The following is a 27,924-nucleotide window of genomic DNA, read 5'->3' as shown; positions in this document are numbered from 1 at the left end:
CATCGACCGACCCTCTAGTTCGGAGCCAAAAAAGGCCAAAACTCACTCCACCGAACAGACTACCACACCCATTTTGGCATTGAGTCGAAAGATGGAGGCTTCCACTTCGGAAGACGGCTATATACCACATCGGAGCTGAAACATCCCGCTCCTCTTCGGAGCCAAAACATCCAAGCTCCTCTTCAGAGCCGAAAAAACTTTCATCTACAGCTCAAACCACTTTTTCGACCCGTTTGAAGAATTCTATCACCAAGGGTTCGGAGCATTCATTGGTGGGAAGCAAACAAGTTCCATCTCCAGAACAGGAAACAGATGAAACAGACATTAGACCAATTCTTGAGTTCATGGACCATAAGCAAAGGAGAATACAGATCCAAAAGGATACAGGGAAGATTATTGCCTCTCCTCCTCCCATAACAAAGAGGAAACTAACATTTCAACAAACTTTGGAAACTGGCCCTTCTCTGGTGAAGATATTTAAACATAAGGAGAAGCCAAAGACTGTCCATCAGCCTTCTAAACTGTATTTGCTTTTCCTTCCCTCTTCACCACCTCACACTCCACCACCTTCACCCACACAGGTTTTCACACAACCTCCTGTCTCCTCACATGGGGATTGTATGGGTGACAGTAATTGTGACATGGACCCATGGGATATGTACGATTCTGAGCCAATGCCATCTAATGACCCTAATCTGTACCCCACAAGGCTGTTGCCACCTGAAAGCACCACAACCTATAATCAGATCATTTCCAGAGCGGCCACATATCATAATTTACAAATGCACTCTGAGCCCATAGAGAAAGATTTCTTATTCAACACTCCTTCCTCTACACATAAACAATACCAATGTTTGGCAATGTTTCCAGGTATGCTGAAACATGCTGATGACATTCTTAAAGAGCCAGCAAATGCTAGGGTATTAACACCTAGGGTAGATAAAAAGTATAAAGCTGCACCATCTGACCCAGTTTTTATATCACAACAATTAACACTTGATTCCATCATGGTCAGTGCAGCTGGGAAAAGGGCAAACAGTCAGTCTGCAGGGGATGCTCCTCCCCATGATAAAGAAATCCCCAAATTTGATGCAGCAGGCAAAAGAGTGGAAACTCAAGCTGCAAATCAGTGGAGAATTGTCAACTCACAAGCGCTTTTAGCCAGGTATGATGGGGCACTTTGACACGAGATGCACGAGTTCCTTCAATACCTCCCTACGGAACACCAAAAAAGAGCTCAGCAGGTAGTGGCAGAAGAACAAGCTATTGCCAACAATCAGATTAGGTCTGCACTAGACGCAGTTGACACTGCAGCTAGGGGAATTAACACAAGTGTCATGATCAGAAGGCATGCTTGGTTGCGGCCCTCAGGCTTTAAACCTGAAATACAACAGGCGGTCCTTAAAATGCCATTTAATAAACAGCAACTATTTGGACCTCAGGTGGATACCACCATTGAAAAATTTAAAAAAGACTGTGACACAGCAAAGGCCATGGGAGCCCTTTACACAACACCTTTTCGAGGCACTTTTCGTAAACCTCAATTCAGAGGTGGTTTTAAACCCCAGACATCAGAGGCCTATACGTCTCAACAAAAACAGGGAAAACAAAATTATCCCAGGGGATCTTTCAGGGGCTCCTATATAGGACACACTTTCTGAACTAGAGGCAAATCTGCTGCCACAAGAAGTGCCTCCACCTCGTCAAAGCAGTGACTTCCCCTGCATCCCCACACAGCACACATCTGCTGTGGGAGGAAGACTGCAATATTTCTATAGTCATTGGCAACAGATTACATCAGATCAATGGGTACTCTCAATTATCCACAATGGTGATTGCCCTGAACTCATCTCCACTCCACCAAACATTCCCCCTTGTTCACCCTTGTTCACACAGGCTTTCTCCTGAACACATTGTTCTGTTTAAACAAGAGGTAAAATCTCTTCTGCTAAAAGGTGCAATAGAGATAGTTCCCATCAACCAACAAGGGACAAGAGTATATTCTCTATACTTCCACATACCAAAAAAGGATGGCACTCTCAGACCAATCCTCGATCTCAGACCGCTCAATCAGTACATTCTCTCAGAGCATTTCCACATGGTCACTCTATAGGATGTAATTCCCTTGTTACAAAAACAAGACTACATGACAGGATTAGTTCTAAACAATGCTTTCTTCCACATTCCTATCCATCCAGCACACTGCACGGACTTAAGGTTTGTGATAGCAGGGAAGCACTATCAATTCAAAGTAATACCCTTTGGAGTAACAACAGCACCAAGGGTATTCACAAAACACCTAGCAGTGGTTGCAGCGTACCTCAGAAGACAGCGCATACATGTGTTTCCCTATCTGGACGACTGGCCCATAAAAGCCAGCACCATTCAAACCTGTAAACAACACACACAATACGCAACAGATACCCTACACAAGCCAGGGTTCACAAGAAATTACCAGAAATCTCACCTTCAGCCAGTACAAATTCAACCATATCTGGGAGCAATTCTGAACACTCAGTCAGCATTAGCCTACCCAAATCCACCACGAATTCAAGCATTCCACACTCTCATATCCCAATTACAATTCAATCAAACTTACACAGTAAGGTTTATCATGAAGCTATTGGGAATTATGGCATCCTGCATAGCAATAGTGACCATGCACGTCTACACATGAGACCCCTCCAACAGTGTCTCTCACAACAATGGTCTCAGGCACAGGGTCAACTTCACGATCTAATGTTGTTGGACCGCCAGACTTACAACTCTCTGCAATGATAGAATCACACCAACTTATCAAAGGGGCAGCCATTTCAAGATCCTGTGCCACAGACCAAAATCACCACAGATGCATCAATGATAGATTGGGGAGCCCATCCCTACAATCTTACAATTCAGGGAGAATGGGACTCAGTTCAACAGACTTACCACATAAATCACTTGGAATTGCTGGCAGTGTTCTTAGCAGTCAAAGCATTCCAACCACAAATCACACACAAAATAGTGTTAATAAGGACAGACAATATGACAACAATATATTAGCTGCAGAAACGGCGGGGGGCACATTCATCTCAATTGTCCCTTCTAGCCCAAGCAAATTGGAAATGGGTGATTCACAGTTGCATTAAACTATTAGCAGAATATATCCCAGGGATACACAACCAACTAACAGACCTCTTAAGCAGGGTGCAGCAACAAGCACACAAATGGGAGCTTCACCCACAGGTAAATCAGCAGTACTTTCACATGTGGGAAACTCTAAACATAGATCTCTTCGTAACACGCGAAAACCCAAAATGCCCAGACTTCATGTCCAGGTACCCACACCCTCGATCCAAGGGCAATGCTCTATGGATTAATTGGTCAGGGATATTGGCTTAAACTTTTCGCCTTCTTCCACTCATTCCGTTTCTGGTCAACAAGTTCCGTCAAACCTCCCTCACTATGATACTCATAGCTCCCACGTGGGCACATCAAAACTGGTAAACAACACTGTTAGATCTGTCTGTAGTACCACATTGCAAGCTTCCGTCAGACCAGACCTTTTGACTCAAAACAAAGGTCAAATCAGGCAAACCAATCCCAGTGTGCTCAACCTGGCGATTTGGTTCCTGAAGTCACAGAGTTTGGATTTCTACAGCTTCAATCAGAATGTATGGACATTCTAAAAGAAACACATAAACCTACAACCAGACAGTGTTATGCAGCTAAATGGAAACATTGTGTATACTACTGTCAACCTAAAAACTTTGATCCGCTTAAAGCATCAACACAGGATATTGTTTATTATTTGCTTCACTTACAAAAAGCAAATCTAGCATATTCATCCATTAAAATTCATTTAAAAGCGATATCAGCTTACCTCAAAACAGACAGCATACTTCTCTGTTTAGAATACCTGTCATAAAGGCTTTTATGGAAGGCCTTAAAAGAGTTATTCCACCTACAGCTCCACCAGCTCTTGCCTGGAATCTTAACATTGTGCTCACAAGACTTATGGGTCCACCATTTGAACCTATGCATTTTTGCGCTCTTCAATTTCTCTTATGGAAAGTTGCTTTCTTGGTAGTAATTACTTCCTAAGGAGAGTAAGTGAAATTCAAGCATTCACTTTAGAAGAACCCTTCTTCCAAATTCACAAACATAAAATTGTACTTAGGACAAATTCAAAATTTCTATCAAAATTGGTTTCACCATCCCATATCAATCAGTCAGTGGAATTGCCAGTCTTCTTTCCGCAACCAGATTCAATTGCTGAAAGAGCTCTTCACACTCTTGATCTCAAAAGAGCTCTCATGTATAATATAGACAGAACAACAGATTTTAGAAAATCTAAACAGCTTTTTGTGGCTTTTCAACAGCCTCATAAAGGAAATCCTATTTCCAAACAAGGATTGGCTAGATGGATAGTAAAATGTATCCAAACATGCTATCTTTAAGCTAAAAGGCAATTATTAGTTACTCCTAAAGCACATTCTACTAGAAAGAAAGGAGCTTCAATGGCATTTTTGGGAAATATACCAATGGCAGACATATGTAAAGCAGCCACATGGTCCACACCACACACATTTACTAAACACTACTTTGTGGTTGTGTTGTCTCACCAACAAGCAAATGTTGGTCAAGCAGTACTTAAAACACTATTTCAAACTACTCCAACTCCTACAGGCTAGCCACCACTTATTTAGGAGGGGACTGCTTTTCAGTCTATGCACAGCATGTGTATCTGCAGCCTCACATGCCATCAAACATAAAATGTCAGTCAGTACATGCCATCGAACAGAAAATGTCAGTCAGTACATCTGTTTGTGGCATGTAGTGCTGCAGATTCACATGCACCCGCCCTCCTCCCCAGAAGCCTGTAGCCGTTATAGTATTTTCTTATGAAAATATGTGTATACATTGCATGGACATCTTCTTTACTTACTATATATGTGTACATACACAATTCTTCACTCCTTACTTTACCCTCCTGCGGGAAAACAGTCTAACAAAGGACTCAATGCCCATGCACACTATCACCGAGAGGAGGAGTCACTCGATCTCGTGACTCGAAAAAGCTTCTTCAATGAAAATCAACTTGTAACACTCCGAGCCCAACACTAGACGGCGGAATATGCACAGCATGTGAATCTGCAGCACTACATGCCACGGACAGATGTACACTGGGTAAGTGACATGTTCCATCCTACATCAGTTTGAGTGCTCATTATAGTATGGGTCTTATCAATCAGGCGGAAAAATGTGGATTTCCTTCATCTGTTTAAAGTGCCAAAAAAGATCTGTGGCATAGGGAACATGGTGTAGAATTACCCATTTGGAACACATTTACAATTGAGTTGAGGCAGGGCAAAGTTTTATTCTTACCAGAGTCGTCACTCATTAGTAAAGGACTCAGCCAGAGTGTGGAGTAAATCTCACAGGGGCTAAAACAGACATTGGATTGCTGGGATATGAACCACATATCAGCAGTGGGCAGCAACTAAAGCAAACCTTCTCACGCTGGCCCGCTTACTGCATGTTAGTTACAGCTGTATCCTGTTGTGTTTTCATTCGACACTAAGGTTTGCTCGCTTCTGTTGTTGTCCAGTAGGTTGTCGCTAACCAAACAAGGACTAAATATCAGAGCAGGGTCCTCCCCCATATTGGCTGCTGGTCAATCAAGGAGGTGAAAGACAAACTCCTAAATACACTTCACATTGGCTACCACCTTGGACAAGTACGGTATATGATTTTATTGTTATGAAAAAGAGGCTAAAAATGTAATAATGAAAAAATATAGGTGGAATCAAAGGCCTGTGTTGTTGGCTAGCTCATTGCCAAAGTTGTACGGCTTGACTGTGGCAGTCGCTTGTCTCTTGGTCACTGATTAGTCATAATCACAAGGAGCTATTCACATTTGTTATCAAATGAATCTGTCACTTTTTACACGGATACTTATATAAGTTATTCATGCCCCCAGTTTGGCATAATTCCAGCATTATGGCAGGGGGCAACCCATATCATGGGAGAACTGGAATACTTACACTGGACTACCTTTTGTCAGAAGGCAAACCTAAACCCTTTGTCTCCCTTCGGGACAATCTTAATCTACATCAGTATCAGGAATGGAATTACCTACAATTGAAATACTCCCTCAAAAGTCACCTAGGTACATCACCATAGAAAGTAAGAAACTCGCCTATATTAAAATACCTAAAACATTAGGGGCTATTCAGAGGGACTTTTTCTGGGTTCTACAACCAGATAGTGCATATTTTACATTCACAACACCTTCTAAAACTGTTACTTGCAAAATGGCAAAGACTGCTGCAGATAGAGTACAAGAAAGGGTGATTAGAGTTCTGGACATGGGGGGGTCAAGGAAGTCAGAATTAAATTTACCCTTTTTACAACACTTCATTGCCAGTACTGGATCCCCAAAAACATCGGACGGCGGAGCTACTACACCATATACTGACTGTTGGAGAAGAGATGTGCAGAACCAGGATGAATATGACCCACGTACTTTATTGTGTCCGGACCTAGGAATGTACTGGTCCTCGGTGCTGAACACTTTTAGCACAATTCAAATGACACCCATACCTTATCTTACAAACGAGTCCTAATACATGACGTGGCTGACCTGCCAACCCTAACATGTGGCATGAGGTGATGGTTGTCCACTGACTGCTACTACCACTGCAAAAATCTGTATCCTACCACACTGGAGATCAGCCCAAAGGCCAACCCATGACAGATGGCTAACAGAAATGTACAAAACTGCGACCTATGAGCGACTTTTCCATAAATTACAAGACAGCACTGAAATCTTCACACGTTTGGGCACCCTTCCTTGACAATTCAACGTCTTTGGTGTAATCTGTAAAGAGAAAGAGTCAGTCCAAGACTATAGATATTAATACCTGCTCCCAATCAAGATAGACACCCACCCTCTTCCACCCCCACCCGCCCCCATAGTAGTGGGGCTACTTTTGAGTACGAGAGACGGAACTAGAACCAACTCGTGAACCACCTTTACCGCCCTCTCATAGTGCTCAACTGTAGCCCTGAATTATAGCAGACTTTCAATTAAACTTACCCAACCCTGAAGGGAAACCACCAAATTAAGCATACGTCCTGTAAATGCTATTGTATAATAAGTGAGTGTTCACGTGAATGTCTAGATATATGCACTCAACAACTATGGGGAGGCATGTCAAAATGATACAAAAACTGATTTGTTTTTCCCTTTTCTTTATTATTCTGTCGACTTCTCCCTTTTCTTTTTTATTTGTCCTTCCCAGGATGCCAACTTAGGAAGGTTGCTAGCACTGAAATCGATTTTACTTTTTGCACAGTAACTATCATTGTGATCAACCAGCAATATGTTTATGATGAAAGAGTAGAGAGATACACAAACCAAACTACCCAAGGATTCTGTTCTCTCGCTTTTCCCTTTACTTTTCTCCTTATTTTGTAATAGCAAGTGGATGAAGTTCGATTGCATCAAGCTTTGTACTGTGTTCATACATGTATATGCCAATAAAAAGGGAAAAAATGGTGGTTGGGGTCATATGACGTAGGGCTGCCGTAGACTGTTTCTACATTCTGAGTTCGAGTATTTCCCCAGCTCATTATTATAAGTGGAGTTTACTTGCAACCTGGAAAAAAACAGCTGTGGAAGCTTTGATGGGGGATGGAGTAGATCTACCGTGGAGGAACTGTGAACCTGATGGTCATATTTTACTAAGCACCTGAGTGGCCCAATTAATAACAGCACAGTTATAAAGGTCCCAAGAGATTCTAAGTGTGGATAATTGGTTTACTAAAATGATATATCTTTCTTAGGTAAGAACTTCTCTATAAGCGATTTGGCGTCAGAAGATATCTAAGGCATTTCTCTTCCATTTCTGGTTCCACTGGAAATATAGGTAGCTCTTAATAACCCAGTAGCTCATCTGTCTACGTACTCTCAAAGACAGAGACTAATCGAGGTAGATGTATAGTGTCAGGACAAAGGATTTTAGATTGTCAATATGCGGTTGGAACCTTAAGGTTTTAAAAAAGAAGCATCTTTAATGCATTGTTCTTTTCTTGTGAAATATTGTCTGTTTAATGTATGAATAATATTACTGAAGTTTTAGTACTGATACTACGTCTGCAATACAATCAGGAAGGTATACAGAAATCCACACACTCTGTACTAGTAGGAAGCAAGCAAGAAGCTTTGATTAATGTCCTGCTCCAGTTTTAATAGCAATGCACCAGCTTTCCACTTACACCACTGGGCATCACTTAATAATGACTATAACTAGGTAAAAGTTGCATAGGTTTATGTAATCCATACAGTTTAGTAAAGTATACTTTGTCAACTCCTAGTATAATAGGCAAGGGTGTGAAGTATGATCTAGTTTCTTTCCAGCATATTTAATTGAAATAACACTCATAATAAGTTTCCCCTTAGAGCATTCTTTTGTTCTGATATTTTTGTACTTATTTGTTGTGTTTTATACCATTGGTTATCCTAAGCTTCTCTTCTCCCTTTCTGCTTTAGGTTTCTATCACTCATGTTCCACTGTTGTTTTTAAGGTTATTCTTTTGTGGTGTCATTGAAAGGGTATTCTTACTTGACAACACTATCTTATGAGATTCAACAAAGCTCTGCTCTCTGTTCTTTGTCTGTTCTTGTTTACTCTGTGCTCTATTCCCTTATTTTCTGTGATCTCATGTTTTGGTTCCAATGCTCATTTTTAGATGGATACCACTCAGCTGCACCTTTTCATTTTGTCATTGACTGACCGTCTTCAATCATATTTATCAGCTTGTTGAATCCATGTTCATTGTCTCTTTTCATTTCTTATTGTTCTACTACTGATTTTATTGTGTCTTTTCAATTGTTTGTGCTTCTCATTTTCACAAAGTGGGTCTTAGTTTTAATTCTCTTTTACATTCTATAAGCCACTCTCCTCAATTATTCAGGTATTCCAATTTTAGCAATAACATACCAAAAGATGTGTCTGCCTTTTGGATGTCACTGCTAAGCTTCTACTTCAAACCATTGTTCTATCACACAGTAGTCTTTATAATGATTTGTCAAAATTTGCACTTTTCCTGGTCTACTCACCGCCCTTCTGTCTGTGAATTGTTGTTACTATTATTTACATACCTCATTTTATCTTTCTTACCTTTATTGTAAGTTTTCTATCATTTCTAACTCAATTCCGTGCATCTGTATTTAATGTTGGTGTTATCTGACCAAGGCTGTATAGGTTAGGTTAGATGATTTCTTACCATTCTCTTTGAAATCTACACTCAGTTTCTCCTGATCATCTTCTCTGCTTTTACCTGTGCTCCTTTTGTTTGCACTCTTTTGGGCTGCTGGCTTCCTTAATGTAGATGCCAGTCCCACTGGATTCAATCTGTCTCCTACATTAATAATCTCTTAAAAAGGGCGAAGGAACATGTGTATTCAATTACTTTCTTTACTTGCGTGACGATAAATGTGTACTGTGTTTACGTCTGCATGAATTATTCTTTTTGCTCATCATAGTTTAATGTGTAATTGTTTTATATATTTCATCCAGTGCTTTCCAGTTTAGAGATACGTTGTACATAAATTCAATAAATTAAAGTCTATCAATCCAAATGATTGATTTTGTTATTTTTATTATTGGTCTTATTATTTGAAGCAGTGGGTGATTGTCAATAAAGAATGAGAGCTATGCCCAGGATTTGTTCTACAAAGGGTAGATGGGAGACAGGATGATAATTGGAGAGTTCATAGATGGCCAGTTTTTCCTGAGTTGGAAGAGTGTTTTTAAGGAGAACAAAACTGAAGTTTTAAGGATGTGTGTGAAAGAGCAGTATGATGAGATAGTAGGTATTAGCTATGGTGTTGTATGAGCTAGTTATTGGTGATTTGATGTCCTCTAATATCCATTCAAGAGTGTTAAGCACCAAATGTTCATGTGGAAGTGTGTTTTAAAAAACAAATCTGAGTTACCATGCGATCAAATGTTCACATATTTTTTTTTCTATAAATAACTTTATTTATTTACTGCATCACGTTAACATCTTAGATAGATATGACTTTGCAAGTGATGGCTTCTATTTTTATTAATACATGTTTTGTGGGATTTGCTTATGATGTTGTACTAAAGCATCTGCAACAAAAAGGTAGTCAGTACTTGCATTGCTTGTGTGTTCCTTAGACAGACTAAACACAAACTGACCTTGTGTAAAATTGTTATGTTTCTTTTAACAGGGTAGCACGCTAAGGAAAAGGAAGATGTATGAAGAATTCCTAAGCAAAGTCTCCATTTTAGGTTAGTTTGCATTTACTTTCTTCAGTGCTGGAGTTTGTTCATACTACACCAAAAACTTGTAAAGATCTCTCCATCTAGGCACTAGGGCTAAAACATGTTGCATTCATGCAGTGAGCTTTCCTAGCTCCATTAAACCGTAGAGCAATTTACATGCTATACCTTGAAAAGCATCTCAGATAAGAGTTACTGACACATAACATTAGAATGAGTAGAGTCTAGTTGAGGTTGTTTACAGAAGCAAAGTTGTAATGGAGGGGGTGGAAACATGTATCGGCGACAGTACTATGTGCCATTACCAAAAGATATTTTTTATAAACTACACAAATTTACACATTGCAAATATACAATTGTAAGCAAAGGGAGATGCAGTAATTTTCTTAGACAATCACAAGATGTGTGTGTTACAGGAAAGCAAAAGCTCTTCTGAAGTTAAGGCGGAGATGGTAGTCCACAGTGAATGCCATTTTTATTGCAGCTAAAAGATTTAGACCCATGTGACAAAGGTAGACCTTCATTTTGAAGGTTTAGTCCTTGTTTCATGAAGACAGGTCAAGTGGTTCTTAAAGGATTTCACATGCAAAATGTTCATAATAGACTAAATTAAGCAAGACCTCACACGAAAACAACTGAGCCTTAGCGAATCTTTTTTTATGGATTGGTGTAAATTGCTCAGTGTATTTTTGTTAGTTGTTTGGGAATCCATTTACCCTGGCTGGAAAGCATTAGTCTTCTGTATAACTATTTTATTAGGTCTGTAAACATGTTGATGAGCTTCTGCTTTGGAGTAAAATCTATAAATGATTTGGATGTGGAGACTTTACAAACTTACTGGGCTGATTTGAAAATCAAACCTCTCTTTGTTGGACGACAAGGAGGAAAGAGATTTTCCCTCTGTCTGTCACACAATTAGAACTCCTCGGAGAGCTGCTTTAGTTCCTCAGATGGAGTTGCATGGTCATCTCATTCTTCATTAGCAGAAGGGAAGGTGACATACGCTCTAACGATCCCCTGTTCAATTTGCCTACGTTTGTGGGACCTAGGAACTGGTGGTAGACTGCAATTTGCATGGTACAAGATGTCAGGACAAAGATTCAGTAGAAGGAGTACGGTGGCATGTAAGATTAGAGATGCTGGATAGATTAAGGACAGGATGTCAGTCATTCAATCTTTCCTGCTCCTGCCATACAACAGCAGTCCTATTTTCCTGTGATGCTGGGTGTGGGTAGGGCTGTTTTCATTAGGAAGCAAGATGTTTGTCTTCCTTATTTGGGCTGCCAGAGTTTTCCTAAGATGGTATTCAACCTTTTTCCGTTTAAATCATTTTCTGTTCTTTTCATGTTTGTAGATCTTGGAGCTGAATAGGATGCATCACAGCACTTTACGTTCCCAAGTTTTACCTCACATTTACCTTCTGGTCCTCATTTTTGTTCCTTTTTATTAGAGCTGTTTTCACTATTGGATGCTTTAGCCTGGAAGATTATGGTAGACAGTTTCTCTACTCTGTCTCACCATGGTTTTGGTGCCTTGATTCACTATTCCTTTAAAGATCTTTTAAAGGCCCTAATAAAGGAGACTTCTGTTATATTTCACATGTTGTTCAGTGCAGGTTAGCACAGTGGCTACTGGAAAGAGCTCTCATTTCTTCGTGCAGTCAGAAGGAAATTAGAGGTCTTAACTGTGTCCAGTTTTTATTAGCTTTCTATTGACTTTGCTATTTAATTTATAGCTCCTTTTTTCTAAGCATGCGTTTGGTACAACAGTATATTGTTGATGTACATAAATAAATGATTGGCTACACAACCACCATCTCATCTTAAACTAAATGGTAAAAAAGAAAAAGTCAACAAACCCATGCCACCTGGTTACTAGCTGAGGCCAGAGTGCCAGTGCACCACTAATCCAACCTGAGATGTTGAGTTTTTTTTATTTCAGCCAGCATTTGTGTCTAATATTGGGTGATTTTTGTCAATCGCTAAACCATGTGATAGAAGTCTGCTGGCCGACTTTACATCTGGGTCCCAAATATGACAGTTGTTAGGTATTTCTAATGCAAAATATTAACCTATGTGTACTGTACTCTGATTCCTGTGCATCTTTTTATCATGATCTAAGGGCCAAGCCCATTCCCGTTCCATGAAGCCTTTATTCTGTTTCTCTTCCCACTTTCATGTTACATATCCTAGACATTTCATTGTAGAATGGTGGAGCTATAACCTTGTTCAGAGCAGTAGAAATGTAGCCACCCATACCATACGTCAGTATATAAGGTCAATAATTCACTCCCAGGTGACTCTCAATTCATTTCACCCCATGTCAGTCAGGTAGCTCTGTTTAGAGTACCAAATGTTATGAATCAACTCACCCCTAGTCATGTATCTCTCACATCAAAGCATAGGTGTGGAACATGCCATCCAGGTATAGCTTGCTCACTTTCTCTAACCCCTCCCTCCTCACTTCGTGGGTGAGGATTAGGAGCTCTTGCAATTTATTTAAACCTGGGTAATGCCCACAATGCAATCTCAGGGCAATGTGCTATGTGGGTGCCTGCACATAATCAAGTAGCTTCACATTACTAAATAAAAAAACTTGTATTGTCCCCTCTTTAGTCACAAGTTTATCTTGGTTCCTCCCGCACTCCAGCACCACCTATATCCTTCATAAGCTGTTGCAGTTTGGCCGAAAGATAAGAACTTTCATAGTTTGGGGTTCTCAGTCCTCCCTCATCTAAGGGGCATAATATTTTCTCCACTGGCATCCGTCTTCTACACATGGCACAGACCAACCCTGAGAGCAGAGAATTCAGATCTCTGAAAAAGGGGACTGTAATCTTCAGTGGAAGTGCTGCCGAAAGTTATAGCAAGCGTAGACACATCAAAATTTTCACTATGGCAACCCTGTCCATAGTAGAAAAAGGCAGGTAACTGCCTTAATGCGTCACAGCCCTCTCAACATCTTGTCCTTAGATTCATACCCCTAGATATTTGAAGGATTCCAGCTTCCACTGAGAATGACATCTTATGTGTCAGTGAATCGCAAGTCCTACAGGAAACAGGAATGATTTTTCCGTATTGATTCTAAGACCCAATATTGTTGCAGACATTGACAGCAGTTGTATTATTGCAGGCAAGCTGTACACAGAGTCCCTCAAGAACAACAGTGCATTGCCCACTCCGGCCCCCTGTTTCAGAACAACTCAGCCAGCTCCGTAGCTAATCAGAATAATATTGTGGATGTCTAGTGTCCTTACTATTGGGCCATTGTTCAGAAACTGTGTGGCCAGTCTGAACCCTGGACAGCGGTTGAATGTACAACAACTGTGTTCATCTCAACGTACCTTGAAAGAATCCCTTTTTTGATAGAACTACAAATAGATAAACCCACAGTGCAGTGGTAAATGGCTTTTCTTTGTAATGTGATGACGGGGTGTGTGGGCAATTGAGGTGCCAATTCCATCACCTTAAAGAGATGTTGGACGTCCATATGGGTGCTTCATCAGGGTATAAACCCGTTTGGGTCTGGGACCACCTGCAATAATTTGCCAATATTTTCCCAAGTATTTTATTCTCTTTTCAATAGAGAGAGTGGCAATTTGATTCAACATATAGATGATTTCTGTCCTTCTTTCGCAGGACCCCACTGTAAGAGATTTCCTGGTTGATGGTGGTAGACTGTGCTGTTTGGAAGCCTCCATGTGTATATGCAACAAGCGTGAGGCAAGCACATTCCTGAAGGGTGTGTAAAACTCCAGGGGAAGCCCATCTAGGAATGGAATGTTTCCTCTTGCAAGTTTGATAACAGCCTCAGATAGCTTCTCCACTAAGATAGGTCCAGCCAGGCCTATCGTTCAGAGGTGAGTCTCTTAAGGGGGATCCTAGTCTAATTACTTTACTATTCTGGGCTCACTGAGCCCTGTGGGGTGGAGTAGAGCTCACAGTAGTGTTGGGTGCAGTGCAAGTTTATATTCATCTGGGAGAAATTTCAACCTTGCCTCCATGAGCTGCCCATATAATTGATTGTCAAATATTGATCTGCATTCTAGAGCATGTATGTGCTTCTCTGTGGCTTTAGAATCCCTGTTCACCGTTTGAAACCAAAATATGTGTTTATATGGGCACCCTGGGTGACCACATTGAATGAGTCCCATTCCATGGCAAGACAGGATGCAGTACCCTTCTTTTCGTTAAATTACTGTTAAATCTGGTCCCATAACTAAGAGTGGAATGTAGCATAAATTAGTGCATTTGGATGGAGATGCCAGTTTGGCACTGTCAGTATAATTTCCCATTAGTGTGCCATCAACATCGGCAGGTTATGATCGGATTCAGTACAGGCTAGGTATTCTAAGTGCGCTACAAACTTTCTGCGCCTCTTTCTCTCAAGGCCCTGTCAGAATAAGTGTACAAGTCATACAGTAAGGAGTAAAAGATATATTCCATGCTTACAGTGTGCACTCTGCGCGGCATATCTACTATCTGCTAATTTTGTGCCCATGTGCAGAACTTTTGTGCGAGCTGCTCGCTGTGAGTTCCCAGTAGCGGGATGAAAGATCCATTTAAGTCACAATATAACATCAAATTATAGACTCCTCCCTATATTGCATCCTTGCACATTGCAGCAGCCTACGAATATTGTGGATAGAGAATTTAAAATGTGCACTATTGTATACCTACCTTCACTATGTTTGTGCCCCTGGTATATCATAGGGCACCCAAGGGTTAACCATATCAGCTTCCCCCAGGCCTACTATATGCCCTCTCCATCTGCGTTGAAGTCTGTCTAGTTTTACACTGATAAGCTGAGTTTCTGTTTTGGACTGGTGTAGCAACTGTGTGCTTCAGGGTGAGTGCAGCTTGTTTTTTTTTTTTTTAATGATATCTGGATGACACCCTTCGGGAGCCCCTTTGTGTTACATTCTCGTGCCATCATTGTTTCTACATCAAATTATCATCTGTTTATTTTCCTGCATTGTTACTGATCACAGCACCTTCTTGCTCTTCAAAGGGCAAATTTGTTCATACAATACACTCTGCCTGTCATGGTAGTAATGATATGCCCATTCCACAAAAAATGTCGTCATATTCCTCTTCTGCAGTCTGCTCTTCTGCAAGAAGATTTCTTGTCAGTCTCAGGGAAGCATTCCTGGGTATCTGTAGTTTTTGGTGTTGCCACACCTTTTGACCTATCGTGCTCTGCCTGCTGCTTTGAGGTTCTCCCATGGATCTGCTGTTTCCTGTGAAGTCTCGCTCACTGTGGGTGTTTTCTGACTTTGCACCATTCTTCTCTGCTGTGGGCAGCTTCCCATTGTGCACAAGCCACTCCCAGACCCTTTCTGGATATGTGAAGAAGTATGCAACATTATCTTTCACAGTTTGAAGATTGGCTGGGAAAATAAGGGCCTATTGCAGTTCTCATCTGTAATTAGGCAGTGTGGCCACCATGAGCCTCAGAGGGCTACTGGAATCTGTGAGTTTCCTGGGATGCAATCCACCTTTTAAGCAGTGACGAAGTTGACGGTGGCGTTGTTATATCTTTTTGGATCAGACGGTTTTCTGCAAACAATCTGTGCTCTGGCCTTCAATCTTTTCTGGCATGTGGGTGATCCTTATATTATTCTGCGGGGAGCAGCCCTCAGTGTCCTCCGCCCCTTCTTGTAGTTGCAACACAGTAGTTCGTTCACTTCATTCTGTATCACTGTTGGTGTTAAGGTGGCCAACTGGGACTCATTCTCATTGACCCTTGCGGTGATCTACTTCTGATCAGTTTGCGGAAACCCCACATCCACCACCACTGTGTCTATTTTTGTTTAGAGCATGCATTTCAGGTCAGAGATTGCCCCAAAGACTTTGTCAAATTTGTCCATATATTTCTCCTCCGCTATTTAAACTTTTGTGAGGAAGAATTGCTTGGTGCATGGGATAGCAGGTGTGAGACCACGGACCCCTTCTGCTGGCTACTCCCCATCGGGATTCAGTTCACCATGGACTCAGTTGAGTCTGTTGGATTTCTGCTGTGTGTCACATTCTCTCCATAGCAGGTGTGGGTCTAACCACTCTTAAATTTGGAAGTGCAGGTGTCTGAAGCTGTGCTCAGAAGCCAGAGGCTGGTGCAGTTAACTGTCAGTGCACTGATTATTAAACCCGCTAATCTTTAATCCGCTACCAGACACTCTTGACTCTATTTCTCGCCCTTGATGGTTCCTGCTTTATGTTTAGGATGGTTTTAGTGTCTTTTTCTTCCTCTGTCTTTTCGAACTGTGTGTTTTTCCCTCTTTTGCACTCGGTAATTATCTGATATTAGGAAAAAAAAGTGCTGGTCCCCACAAATAAGTGCTGGTGCCCCCCCCCAAGCCTGCAACCACTGGCTCAAATTAAGCACGGGGCCACATCTTTCACTAGCAAATCACAAGCCCAGCCTGGTATCTAATTCCCCCCGGACCCTGCCAACCAGAACTCAAAGCAAATCCGCTGTACTCTCGTGCAAGGGTTCAAACACTACACTTGATATATTCACTAAGTTCAAAGTGGCTGCAGAGGGAGACTCCCACCACTGCCGCTCAGCTTCCTGTCTCATAGGGTCTGGGCAAGAGTATCATGTGCCCAGTGTGAAGTTGCTCGTGCTGCCATACATTTTGACTTTGTGCGTCAGTATTTCTTCCCCTGGGGTGGTTTATTTCACTGCCTATTATTAGCTGCCCCCTCACATATGGGCTGGGGTGCTGTAGGTCCATTGTCCCCAGTAGCAGGAAAGACCTTTTCTGGTCCACTTAGTGAGTGTAGCCTCGTGGGTACCGAAGCCTCAAGCGTCTAATAAGCTCCATTCTACGTCTTCCTCACCGCCCACGTCTAGTGGCTAAGCAATTCCATTGTAGGAGGTCCAAGCCGAAGGTCCCACAGCCCATACTATACAATTTCTGGGAGGATCTGTCCAATGCAGGTCCCACTAAATTATTTTTGTTGCATGGTGCCGCATACTAGGTGCTTTACTCAGACTAATAGCTGCCATTTTGATAGAAACCGCCCAGTCAGCCTATTTCTGCTCCTCGTTACTGCCCCTAGGGAGACCTTGTCAAGCTCCCTTCACAATATGGCCTTAGAGGCCACGATGTTCCAACCACGGCAAGGGATGGCTCACCTGGGCCTGGACAGTGAAGATTAGTACGAGGTCCACAAGAAGGACCACGAGCCCTTAACTACATCCAGTCCTTGACAATTTACAAGAATGAAACATGAATGAAAATCCTATTTACATAGCATAGATTGGGGCAAGCAGGTAACAGACTATTCATGAGCCTCCTCCATACGTCAGTCAGTGCTCGTACATCTTGCCTGAGGCCTCCCATTTCCGGTTGAAGGTTTTTGGTGTTTGCTTTTGTGGACTGTGTAGAAAGTTTGCAATAAGATGTAGAGGTTTTGAAACTGCAACTGATAGTGATCACTTTATGTTTTTGGTTTATGAACACTGATTTTCTAGTTTGTGAAGCATAAATTATCAAGATCTAAATAATACTGGAGACAGATTATGATCCAGGCTCGTGACTGTATTTCATGTTTATGTTAGTTTTGTTTGCCATGGTTCTTGAAACTTTTTTTAAAATCATCCCCCACCCTCAATACATCATTAGCCTAGCTTTATGGTTCATGAATAAAGTTCATGGACCTTGCACTATATTCTGAAGTATTTTTTGGTGAGTAATGGCATTTAACAGTCCAATGGGTTATGTCCTTATGCTCGCTCATGATACTCTGTTACCTGCTATCCCTCAGAGTTGCTCTTAGACGTCTTAAAAAAACCACACAAAGCAGACTGTCTAAATTTTCTTCAAAACCTTACAGCTAAAAACCTTAAAGTTTCCATAATTTATAATATACTTTAAAAAAACATTATCAACACTACCAGACGAGATCCAAAAGACATTGGCAACATCATGCTGTACAACATTGACCCCATCTGACCTTCACAGTGGCCCAACATCTGAAGATCTTTGCTACAACACAAAATCTTGCATTTTATCTTACATTGCAAACTATGAACAACACACAGAACATTCTAGATTCTAGCTGCTTGTTGGCATTGCCAACCCCCCACAGGTGACCTAGTCCATCTTCTAATTTACTGCAAACACATTAACACTTTCTGGCAAAGTATCCAATCTACACTGTCAAAGATATTCAACATTCATATCTCCATATCACACACTATAGTCTCTATAGGTATACATGCCACATCCGACTCGAACACATTAAGACCACTATCTACCTGGGATTGTATCCTTGTTGATATCTTGCTTGCACTAGGGGCCTCATTTTGAGTTTGGTGGATAGAAAAGCCTGTTCCCCAAACTCCCGCCAGGGTGGCTGCTCCCTTCGTGGCGACCTCCCACTGGAGTTATTACAAGTTTCCCGTTAGGTCGTCAGTTGGAAACCTCAGTTTTCCACCCACTGGCCTATCGGGAAACAGACTACAGCATTGTCTCCAGCTCGTATTTGAGCTGGTGGCAATGCTGTAGCCAGAAGGGTGCACCAACACCATTGCAATGTTCACTGTCTGCAAAGCAGACAGTGAAATTTGCGATGGTGTTGGGCAGGGGGGCCCCTGCACTGGCCATGCCAAATGTATCGGCAGTTGCAGTTCAGGCCCCCGTACCTTCCTGCACCTGTTCTCCTCCAGTCTTTTCATTGCGGTGTAACCCCCATGAAAAGGCTGGTGGAGAACAAGGCCGTAATCCGCAGGGCAGTGCTGCATGCAGCGCTGCCCTAGAGGATTCCAATCTCTGCCACTGCCAGGCCACCGGGATCATGGATCCTGGTGGAGTTGGCAATTCTCTGGCGGTCTGACCACCAGGGTTGTAATGTGGCAGTCGGAACTCCACACTCGTAATAAGGCCCCAGGCATTAAAACAATTCTTGCCAATTGGAAAAACTACAGCATTTCGTACCATACATGGTGGGCATGAGTAGACTTCTCCAGAAGTGCAGAGTACCTTTTACACAGCCTGACTTTTAACAAAAAGTAATCTCGCCTCTTATGGTTCAAATTGTACATGTACTTAAAAAAAGGCAACCCACTTTGAATCTTATGAGGAGACTCTTACTTATAAAGTCATTAAACAGTAATCATCTCCCCACACTCGCTTTCCTCTGCCTTCACTTTCTCTTCTTTACCTTCCTCCTTCTCTCTCTGTTCCTTGCACACATGTTCTGTTTTGAGTGACACAAAAAAAGATATCCTCTTGCTGGTCATTGGTCTTTCATTAATAAACGTGATATTCTCATAGTCAAATGCTAAATGTTGACACAGTCCTGCCGGCCTTCAACTACAATGTTACCTCTCAGTTTTCCCAATTGTATGTTGTTTGTCAGATAAAAATCTATAAAAAATAGTCTGAAATCAAATCAAGCTTTCTACAAATTAACATTACGTTTATAATTTAAAAAAAAATATACATTCCCTGATAAACTTACATTAAGGGCTGTTATGGTTGTCATCTGAAAACAATAAACCACAGAAATTGAACAGTTATGGGTATCAGCACTTTCAGAACCACAATGTACCAGTGAACAGGTTGTAACAGAGAAATAATATATATTTGAGGAGTGTTGGTTGTGCTGTGTTGGTGCTTTACGATGGAGGTGGTGCAAATAACTTATACATAAATAAATACTCTCTCTTTCTGTTAGTCTCAAATATTCCTGTAGAATGCTCTGGTATATATATAAAGAAAGTCGTGTTGGACTCATAGAATTTGAGGCATCAAACTCCCATGACCACTAAGTAGGCCTAAATATTCACACCTGTACAGCCATGGTTGGCAGGTGGTATAAGGTTCTTGTGGTGAAATGCAGTGTGTCATTTTTGCCAAAAACGTAATTGTCTGCTACAGCCATACAACTCAACTTTGGTCTCATTTTTCCAGGGGACATTGTTTCAAGAATCTTGTGGGTCATTCAGGTTCTATTTTCCAAACCTAAGCATTACAGCAGTCTTCGTTTTGGACATAAGGTGTTTTCTCATGGCTAGAGGTCTTCAAAAGCTATACTTGTTTATGTTTTTTCCAATAGTGGAATTATGAATTCTAATATTTACTGTATTGACAAAGCCACAGAGATCCATGTGTGTGGCTTTGAGTTGTTTTGAAATGTCTAGGAGGTTAATACTGTCTGATCTTGTACTGAATTTGCTGTGATGCCCACTTCTGGGTAGAATGGTAACCATCTTGAACTTTCTCCGCTTGTAAACAGTATTTCTTGCTGTTGAATGATGTTCCATCATATTGTTTGGAAATTGTTTTGTACCCCTTCCCAGACTGAAGAACAACAACAGTGATTTCTTCAAAAACATCACAAATGTATTCATGTGGTAGGCACGAAGTGTTATCACAAACCTAAATGCCCCAAACCACTCTAACAAACTTTCTAGTTTTATATACAAGCAGGAGCACCTCCTGATGGTAAGCAAGCATATGCACCCATGATGCTGTGCCTGGTTTTAATGATCTTTTTACATTATTTGAAAGCAGTAAGGATGCACTTTCTCACACTCGCCTTCTGAATGTTGGCTATTGTTTTGTTTAAAAAATAACAGTGACATTCGTGTTTGTCACATGAGGTTAGATTTATCTACTGGTATACTTGGAGAGAACTAAATGAATATGTGTATTAATAACCAAACTATTTTAATCTTTAGAGGGTGTTCTATCTAAAAAGAGAAAAAACACACCAGTTAAGGTACTAAGTTAACATTAACTCCTGAAGACCAGCCACTTTGGGGTGCGATCTGCATTTCGGTGTCTTGGTAAAGCTGTGTTCTTCTGCTGCTCTCAGCTTTCCTTCCGAGTTACTTGAAATTGTATGTTGGTGCATGCAGCGTTCCTGCATTGACAGGTAAATAAGAAGACATGAATTGGGGTCTTGATGGATCACAACTTTTCGTGGCGAAAATTCCTGGTTCTCACTTTTTGTTTCAATTGCTTGCCACTGTTTCCCCTCCTGTTCTTTTAAAACTGTTCCAGCTGCCCAAGGAAAGACATCCTGTGCAATCCCCTTGCTGCTCTCATGCTATTACCTAGTGGGATGATTTGCTGCTCGCTCAGGCACAGGGAGTCTGCGCTGTTTATCCAACCTGGCTGTCAAATACAGCTGAGTTGGAGAAACCTAACTGCACATTTCTGTTTGACTGGCTTAGAAGGGCCGGCCAAACAGATATGTGCAGTTAAGGGCACACTCCACTCCCCCTCCCTCTACACTTCCATGGCCCAGCCCAGCCCCTCCCTGCACTCGCTGACTCAGCCTGCAGTAGAAAAATAAAATGATATGAAAGATTGTTTTATTTTTCTGCTGCTGGCTCTGAGCCAGAGGGGCGACGCTCCTCTGCCATTGCGGAGGAGCCGCCGCTGCATATATATTATAACTCAAAGGTGAGAGTGATGTTATTGTTAGCAGTTGTAATAATGTGTTATTTTAGATTTTAAAAAATTACAAAGATTAAAGGAATGTTACAGTTAGGTGGAAATGTCAGTTAAAACATACAGTTTTAAACCACTGAAATTCACCAGTTGTAGTTATCTCAAGTGACTATACATTGCGATCTATAACTTGCATTCCTTCCCAACTTCCTGCTGATGCTAAACACCCAGCTGCGCAGGGCCCAGGCCCACAAATGCCTTACCCCCTGGCTTTGGCTGTGCGCGGTATGGGTTTAGGTACAAAACACCCACAGGCTGACTATGTGATGTTACAATTTAAAGGGTGTTATTTTAAATAAGGTAGACTTACTGACTTTGTCAAATGGTCAGAACTGCTGAATATAAAAAAAATCAGTCTATTGACTTCATCAAGATGTCAGCATATCAACATACATAGAGCAGACCAATTGTTTTTGTAAAAAAAACATCAATAATTATTATCAAATGTATAGTTCAGTAATTCCCCCATTGCAATGTTTAATAAAGTGATTGCAATAAGATATTTTTAATAAAGGTTGCTCGAAAAAAAAATCACCATGTCTTTGAGTCTTTCTATTATGTTTTTCAGCCCTGGAAATGCAGCCATAAAAACAACTACTAGAGGTCTCTGCACTCCAGCTGAAGAGCATTGAGTTCCAGCTTGGAGTGCTTCAAAAATATAGATAGGGTAAGCTGTCTTGTTGTCGTGGATTCAATGACTCAGGAGACCTGTATTTTTTACAATGTTGCTAGGGGTTGCTGCCCTCCCTGCAGCCCCAAACAACATTGGAAAACTAAATAGTAGTGCCCCTGTCCCTTCTAGTGGCACCCCCAGCATCCAAAAAATATTCACAAATATCCCTTGCTGAGCATTATGGGGTGCTGCTTGTCTGGAGCAGTGAATAAAAAATGAATGGCTCCTGATGATCATTTATTTGTTTTCTTTTTATTTGTTTACATGTGAGGCACCCAGAATGCATTTTTGTTGGGGGCCGGTGGACAGGGGAGCTCCAGGCCTCTGCTATTCCAGCCTGCTCCTTTACCAGCACCATACTGGGTGCTGGCAGGAGCCGGATCAGTTGTATCACCAAATTTGTTTCGGCATGGGCGGAGCAAAATTTTTCACTGCTCCAGATGGGCGGAAACAAAGTTGTATTTTCTGTCTGGGAGGGTGCCAAAGGCCATGTGCAGCATGGGTTTGGCGTTACTCAATGTAACAAAATATTACTTTACTTTAAGCAAAACCCTAGAAACTCAGTTAAAAAAACAAAGGTTACAGTGATATTATAGTCAGGTATGGTAATATATATATATATTTTTTAAAACCCTGGAGTGGGACAGAATGTATTTAATAGGGAAGGGGGCGTGTGGTCTCCCCCGCTCTGAACCTTCTTGTATTATATATATATATATATATATATATATATATATATATATATATATATATATTTATATATATATATGATAGAGACTTCTAGCTGCAGATTCCTTAACTTTGAATTCCTTGGCATCTGCTTCGAATACGGAATCTTTTTGCTGAGCAATACCCTGCGCGCGCCGTCAGGTGATGTCGTTCGGATCCTCGTGCATCATCCGGCTCCACGTGGCTTTCATCAGCATCATTGGAGCTGTCTTGACGTCACGGTCGCCTATAAAGGCACCACCCCGGCGCACGTACGTCAGTTCTTTTCCTTCCGCGCCAGTTAAGCGCAGGTCTCGGATCGAGCTACCCTTTGCCTTTTTTTGACATTTTGTCAGAGCTTTTTTCGTGTCCGCAAGGAGATGTCATCTAGGAAGACGGGGTTTAAGCTGTGTCGGTGACAGACCCCACACCAGGTAAACTGTAAAACTGTAAACTTTGCACTTGTATAGCACACTACTCACCCGTTAGGGTCTCAAGGTGATGTACGCATTCCGCTGTGGAACCCCTCCTGGCTTTTCCCTGTGAGGCGCCCACTCCTGGACAGCCCCAGGGTGAAGCCAAGCATCCAAGCGCTGTGAGGGCCGTTGTGGAGGTTAAGCAAGCTATTGCCCAGAGTTACAGAGTGGGACCCATTAATTAGATTAGGCACCGAGGCGAGAATTATCTGGTCCAAGGGAATTGAGCCCAAGACCCGCCGAGGTGGGAATTGAACCCTGGTCCCAGACCAGATCTCTGCATCAGGGTCTGCCGCTCTAACCATTGTGCCACACTTCTCCACCAGGTATATCTCTGGTGCCTCGACAGGGACCACGACTCGAAGTCATGCTCCGACTGCCAGGCCATGGCCCTGAAGGCTTTGAGAGATCGGTCTCTAAAGCTCTTGGTAGCTAGGCGGTCGGCAAGATTCCTCGGAGGCCACGGTCCCGCTGAAGGAGGAGGCCGCTGGACCACTCCAGGAGCCCCAAGTCCTCTTCTTCCCACTCGAGGTCCTTGGAGAAGAGGCACAAGAATGAGAAGAAGTCCAAGTGGACTTTGATTTTGCTACACCCGTTGGCTGATGAGTCGTCACGGGAACTTGACGTTCCGAGCACAGTTCCGCTGAGCCGATGCCAGGGTCAACTTCGCGTCTGCCCCCTTATCTGGGTACCAGAGCAACCCCTGCTCAAATTAAAGACTTCAACAAAGCCACGCGCCTCGTTTTTGACAGCGGCTTCAGCCTCGGCACCGTTGGGGACCCAAGGATCTGATGTCAGATCCAGACGGGTGCCGGTTCCAACGTCGATGCTCCCCCCACCGCGGGCGCCCACTGGTGGTGGGAGCCCCATCTTTATTCCGGATGATCTGGAGCCGGAACGACGTCGCACAACACAGATTCCAATTTCGAGGATGTCGACTCGGCCCAGATCAGTGCCTGGGGCTTATTTTGGTCAGCCAGGCACAGGTGAGGAATGGGAGGGGGTCTGAAGACCCTTCAGAATATGGATTAGAGGTGCAGGACTGGTATGAGGAACTAGGAGAAGCCAGTGGACTGGATACTTCTACAGATGCTATTATGCTCTCACCCCTTTTTGTGGCTATGGAGCAGGGAGCATCATATGCCATGGTGGTGCGTAGAGAGGCTGAGGTCTTGGACCTGGAGTTGCCTACGGTGCCGGTCAGGCTTAACATCCTGACAGAGGTGCTTCAGCCGGGGGTTGCTACATTGAAGCTGATGTTACCCTTTAATGAAGCCTTTACTGATGTCCTGCTGGGGACGTGGTCCACACCCAGCACAGGGGCTCCTGTAAATAAGACAATTGGCTGCTGGTCCTAACGACCCTAGTTTCCTCACCCAAAACCCCACCCTGGAGAGCTTGGTGGCCCAAGACCCACTTCCCGTGGTGCCTTCCCCACTGCTCCTCCAGTTAGGAAATCCAAGAGGCTGGACCAACTTGGGAAGAAGATGTTTTCTTCCTCCAACCTGGTATTGAGGTCAGTAAACAACTCATGCCTGTTTGCTGTTTTTCCCATACCTTATGGGATACGGTGGCACAGGTGCTGCCCCAGGTCCTAGATGGCGTACGGGACACTCCCACCCAGGCTGTCAAGGATGGGAGGGATGTAGCCAAGTTCACCATTCGGTGTGGTTTGGACACAACCGACTCGCTGGGCAGGGCAATTTCCTCAACAGTGCTCCTTCGTTGCTACGCCTGGCCTGCGTAACATTGGCTTTTCGGGGGATGTCCAGGCAAATCTGATGGACATGCCCCTTGACGGCTCACACTTTTCTGGAGAGAAGGCAGACTCTGCACTTAATCGGTTCAAGGACGGCCAGATTCTTGGGCCTCTCGGTGCCTGCTTGCCAGCAGTCTGCCTATCGCCCCTTTCGTGGCTTCTGGACGGGGGGTATCATGGCATCCACAGGTCAGCCACCGTCCTCTAGCTTCAGAGCATCCAGTGCGAGGACGAGGTTGTGATACCTTCAGACCCAGAGGGTCTAGCAAGAGGTCAGCCACCACCCAGCCCCTCTCTTACACAACGCCCAAGCCCTCCCAGTATGGTTCTGCAATACCATGCTCGTCCAGTTGAAGGGAGGATTCAATTTCATCTCTCTCATTGGCGTTCCATAACATCAGACAAATGGGTCTTGCAGATCATACAGAATGGCTATTCCCCCTCTATCCCTCAATTGAAAGAATGGCTGATGGAGGATCATTTAATCTTGCTCCATGAGGAAGTTATGGCTCTCTTGGCCAAGGGACCATAGGAAGAGTCCCGATGTCAGAAGTAGGCAGTGGTTGTTATTCCTGCTACTTTCTATTTCCAAAAAAGAACAAGGTTCTTCGCCCTATCTTGGATATAAGGAACATCAGAATCTTCCTCAAAAAAGAGAAATTCAAGATGCCCACTCTTGTCCAGGTCTTGTCTGCTCTAGACAAAGGAGACTGGATGGTAGCATTGGACTTGCAGGATGCGTATTGTCACATCCCCATGCTGTCTGCCCACAGGCGTTACCTTTGTTTCAAGGTGAGCCACGAGCACTTTTAGTTTACAGTGCTACCCTTTGGTCTCACCAGTGCCCCTTGGGTGCTCACCAAGGTGATGGCGGTGGTGGCAGCTCATATGGTAAGGGATTTCAGTCTTCCCCTACCTTGACGACTGGTTGTTGAAGGCTCCTACGCCCCAGTCTCTCGTCAGCCACATTCAGACGACAGCGAACCTCTTGCATTCGCTGGGGTCCACTATTATCCTCCCGAGCAGCGAGTCCAGGATATTCAGGTTATGATACCGATCTTTCGGCCTCTATCCTGCGTTTCGGTCACACATACCCTTTGGCTGTTGGGACTCATGGCTTCCTGCATCCTGTTAGTCAAACATGCCAGATGGCATATGAGGGCTCTGCACTGGGACCTGAAGTTCCAGTGGGCGCAGCTTCAGAGATATCTTACCGACACGGTTCAGATCTCAGAGGCACTGCAAAAGACCTCTAGTGGTGGTTAGTGAACTGCATTTGGGTCAGAGGCAGACTCCTCTCCCTTCCCCAGCCAGATCTCACAGTAGTGACAGATGCGTCACTTCTGGGATGGGGTGGCCATCCGGGAGAGGTGGAGATCAGAGGCCTCTGGTCTCCAGCGGAATCCGGACTCCATATCAACTTGCTGGAGCTCTGGACGATCCGACTGTCATTAAATGCATTTCTTCCTGTTGTGAAAGGGAAGACAGTGTAGGTGTTCATGGACAACACTACCGCAATGTGGTACTGCAACAAGCAGGGCGGTGTGGGGTTGTGGACCCTTTGTCAGGAGGCTCTGCGCCTCTGGATAATGGCTGGAACAACAGTGCATAACCCTGGTGGTTTAACACCTGGCAGGTTTTCTGAACGCCAGGGCAGACAAACTCAGCTGTCGATGCCTAGCCGATCACAAATAGTATCTCCATCAGGAGGTGACGCAAGTACTCTTTCAGCATTGGGGAGAACCTTGATTAGTTTTGTTCGCCTCCGCAGAGAACGTGCAATGTCAGCAGTATTGTGCATTGGAGTTGCCAAGGCGGCAATCGCTTGTCGAAGCTTTTCGTTGTGCGTGGAGTTCAGGCCTCCTGTACGCTTTTCCGCCCATACCACTTCAGCCCAGAGTTCTCAAGAAGTTCAAGAATGACCGGGCCCAAGTCATCCTATTGGCTCTGGGTAGGACACGGAGAATCTAGTTTCCCAGCATTTCTTGGATATCTTGATTGATTTGTGCCTTGAGGAAGTCTTGTTGACGAAACACATGTTGGCTGTTGTATCTCTGGATTCGCATTGGATGAATAAAATCTGTTGACATATACTCACGTGCAATCTGAACCATGATTGCTTCAATACCATGAGGAATGGACCTCTATGATAATTTTTGAGTGCCTTGGCATAAGAATATTTGACTGAAACAGTATACGCCTGCCGTTGAAAACGCTTTGTATATTATTGTACAGAAAGGTCTATTGATCCTCTTTCTGATTCTCTTTCTGATATTCTTCTCTTCATACTTTCCCTTGCCCAGCAGGGTTATGACTTGGGGACTCTCAACGGCTATCTTTCTGCCTTATCAGCATTTCTTCAGCTGCTTGATCAGCCTTCTCTGTTTAAATCCCCCATTGTACATAGATTCCTCAAAGGGCTTGTACATATGTTTCCCCCTACGCCCTGTGTTATGCCCCAATGGGACTTAAATCTGGTCCTCACATTTCTGATGTGTGCTTCCTTTGAGTCTTTGCACAACTGTCCCCTCCGGCTGCTC

General features: G+C 43.1%; 1 protein-coding gene across 2 annotated transcripts in view; it reads left to right on the top strand.

Annotated features, from left to right (window-relative positions):
- PRKAR1B (protein kinase cAMP-dependent type I regulatory subunit beta) overlaps positions 1–27,924 on the top strand; it is a 524,789-nt gene that overhangs the window by 330,189 nt on the left and 166,676 nt on the right. For both annotated transcript variants that reach the window (XM_069209839.1, XM_069209840.1), the window contains exon 8: positions 10,247–10,307. In XM_069209839.1, coding sequence (XP_069065940.1) covers positions 10,247–10,307 — 61 coding nt within the window. The remainder of the gene's footprint in view (positions 1–10,246; positions 10,308–27,924) is intronic.

The sequence above is a fragment of the Pleurodeles waltl genome, chromosome 10, assembly GCF_031143425.1.
Source record: "Pleurodeles waltl isolate 20211129_DDA chromosome 10, aPleWal1.hap1.20221129, whole genome shotgun sequence".
In the NCBI taxonomy this organism is placed as follows: Eukaryota; Metazoa; Chordata; class Amphibia; order Caudata; family Salamandridae; genus Pleurodeles; species Pleurodeles waltl.
The sequence above is the reverse complement of the archived record's forward strand: the minus strand, read 5'-3'. Positions and strand labels throughout refer to the sequence as shown.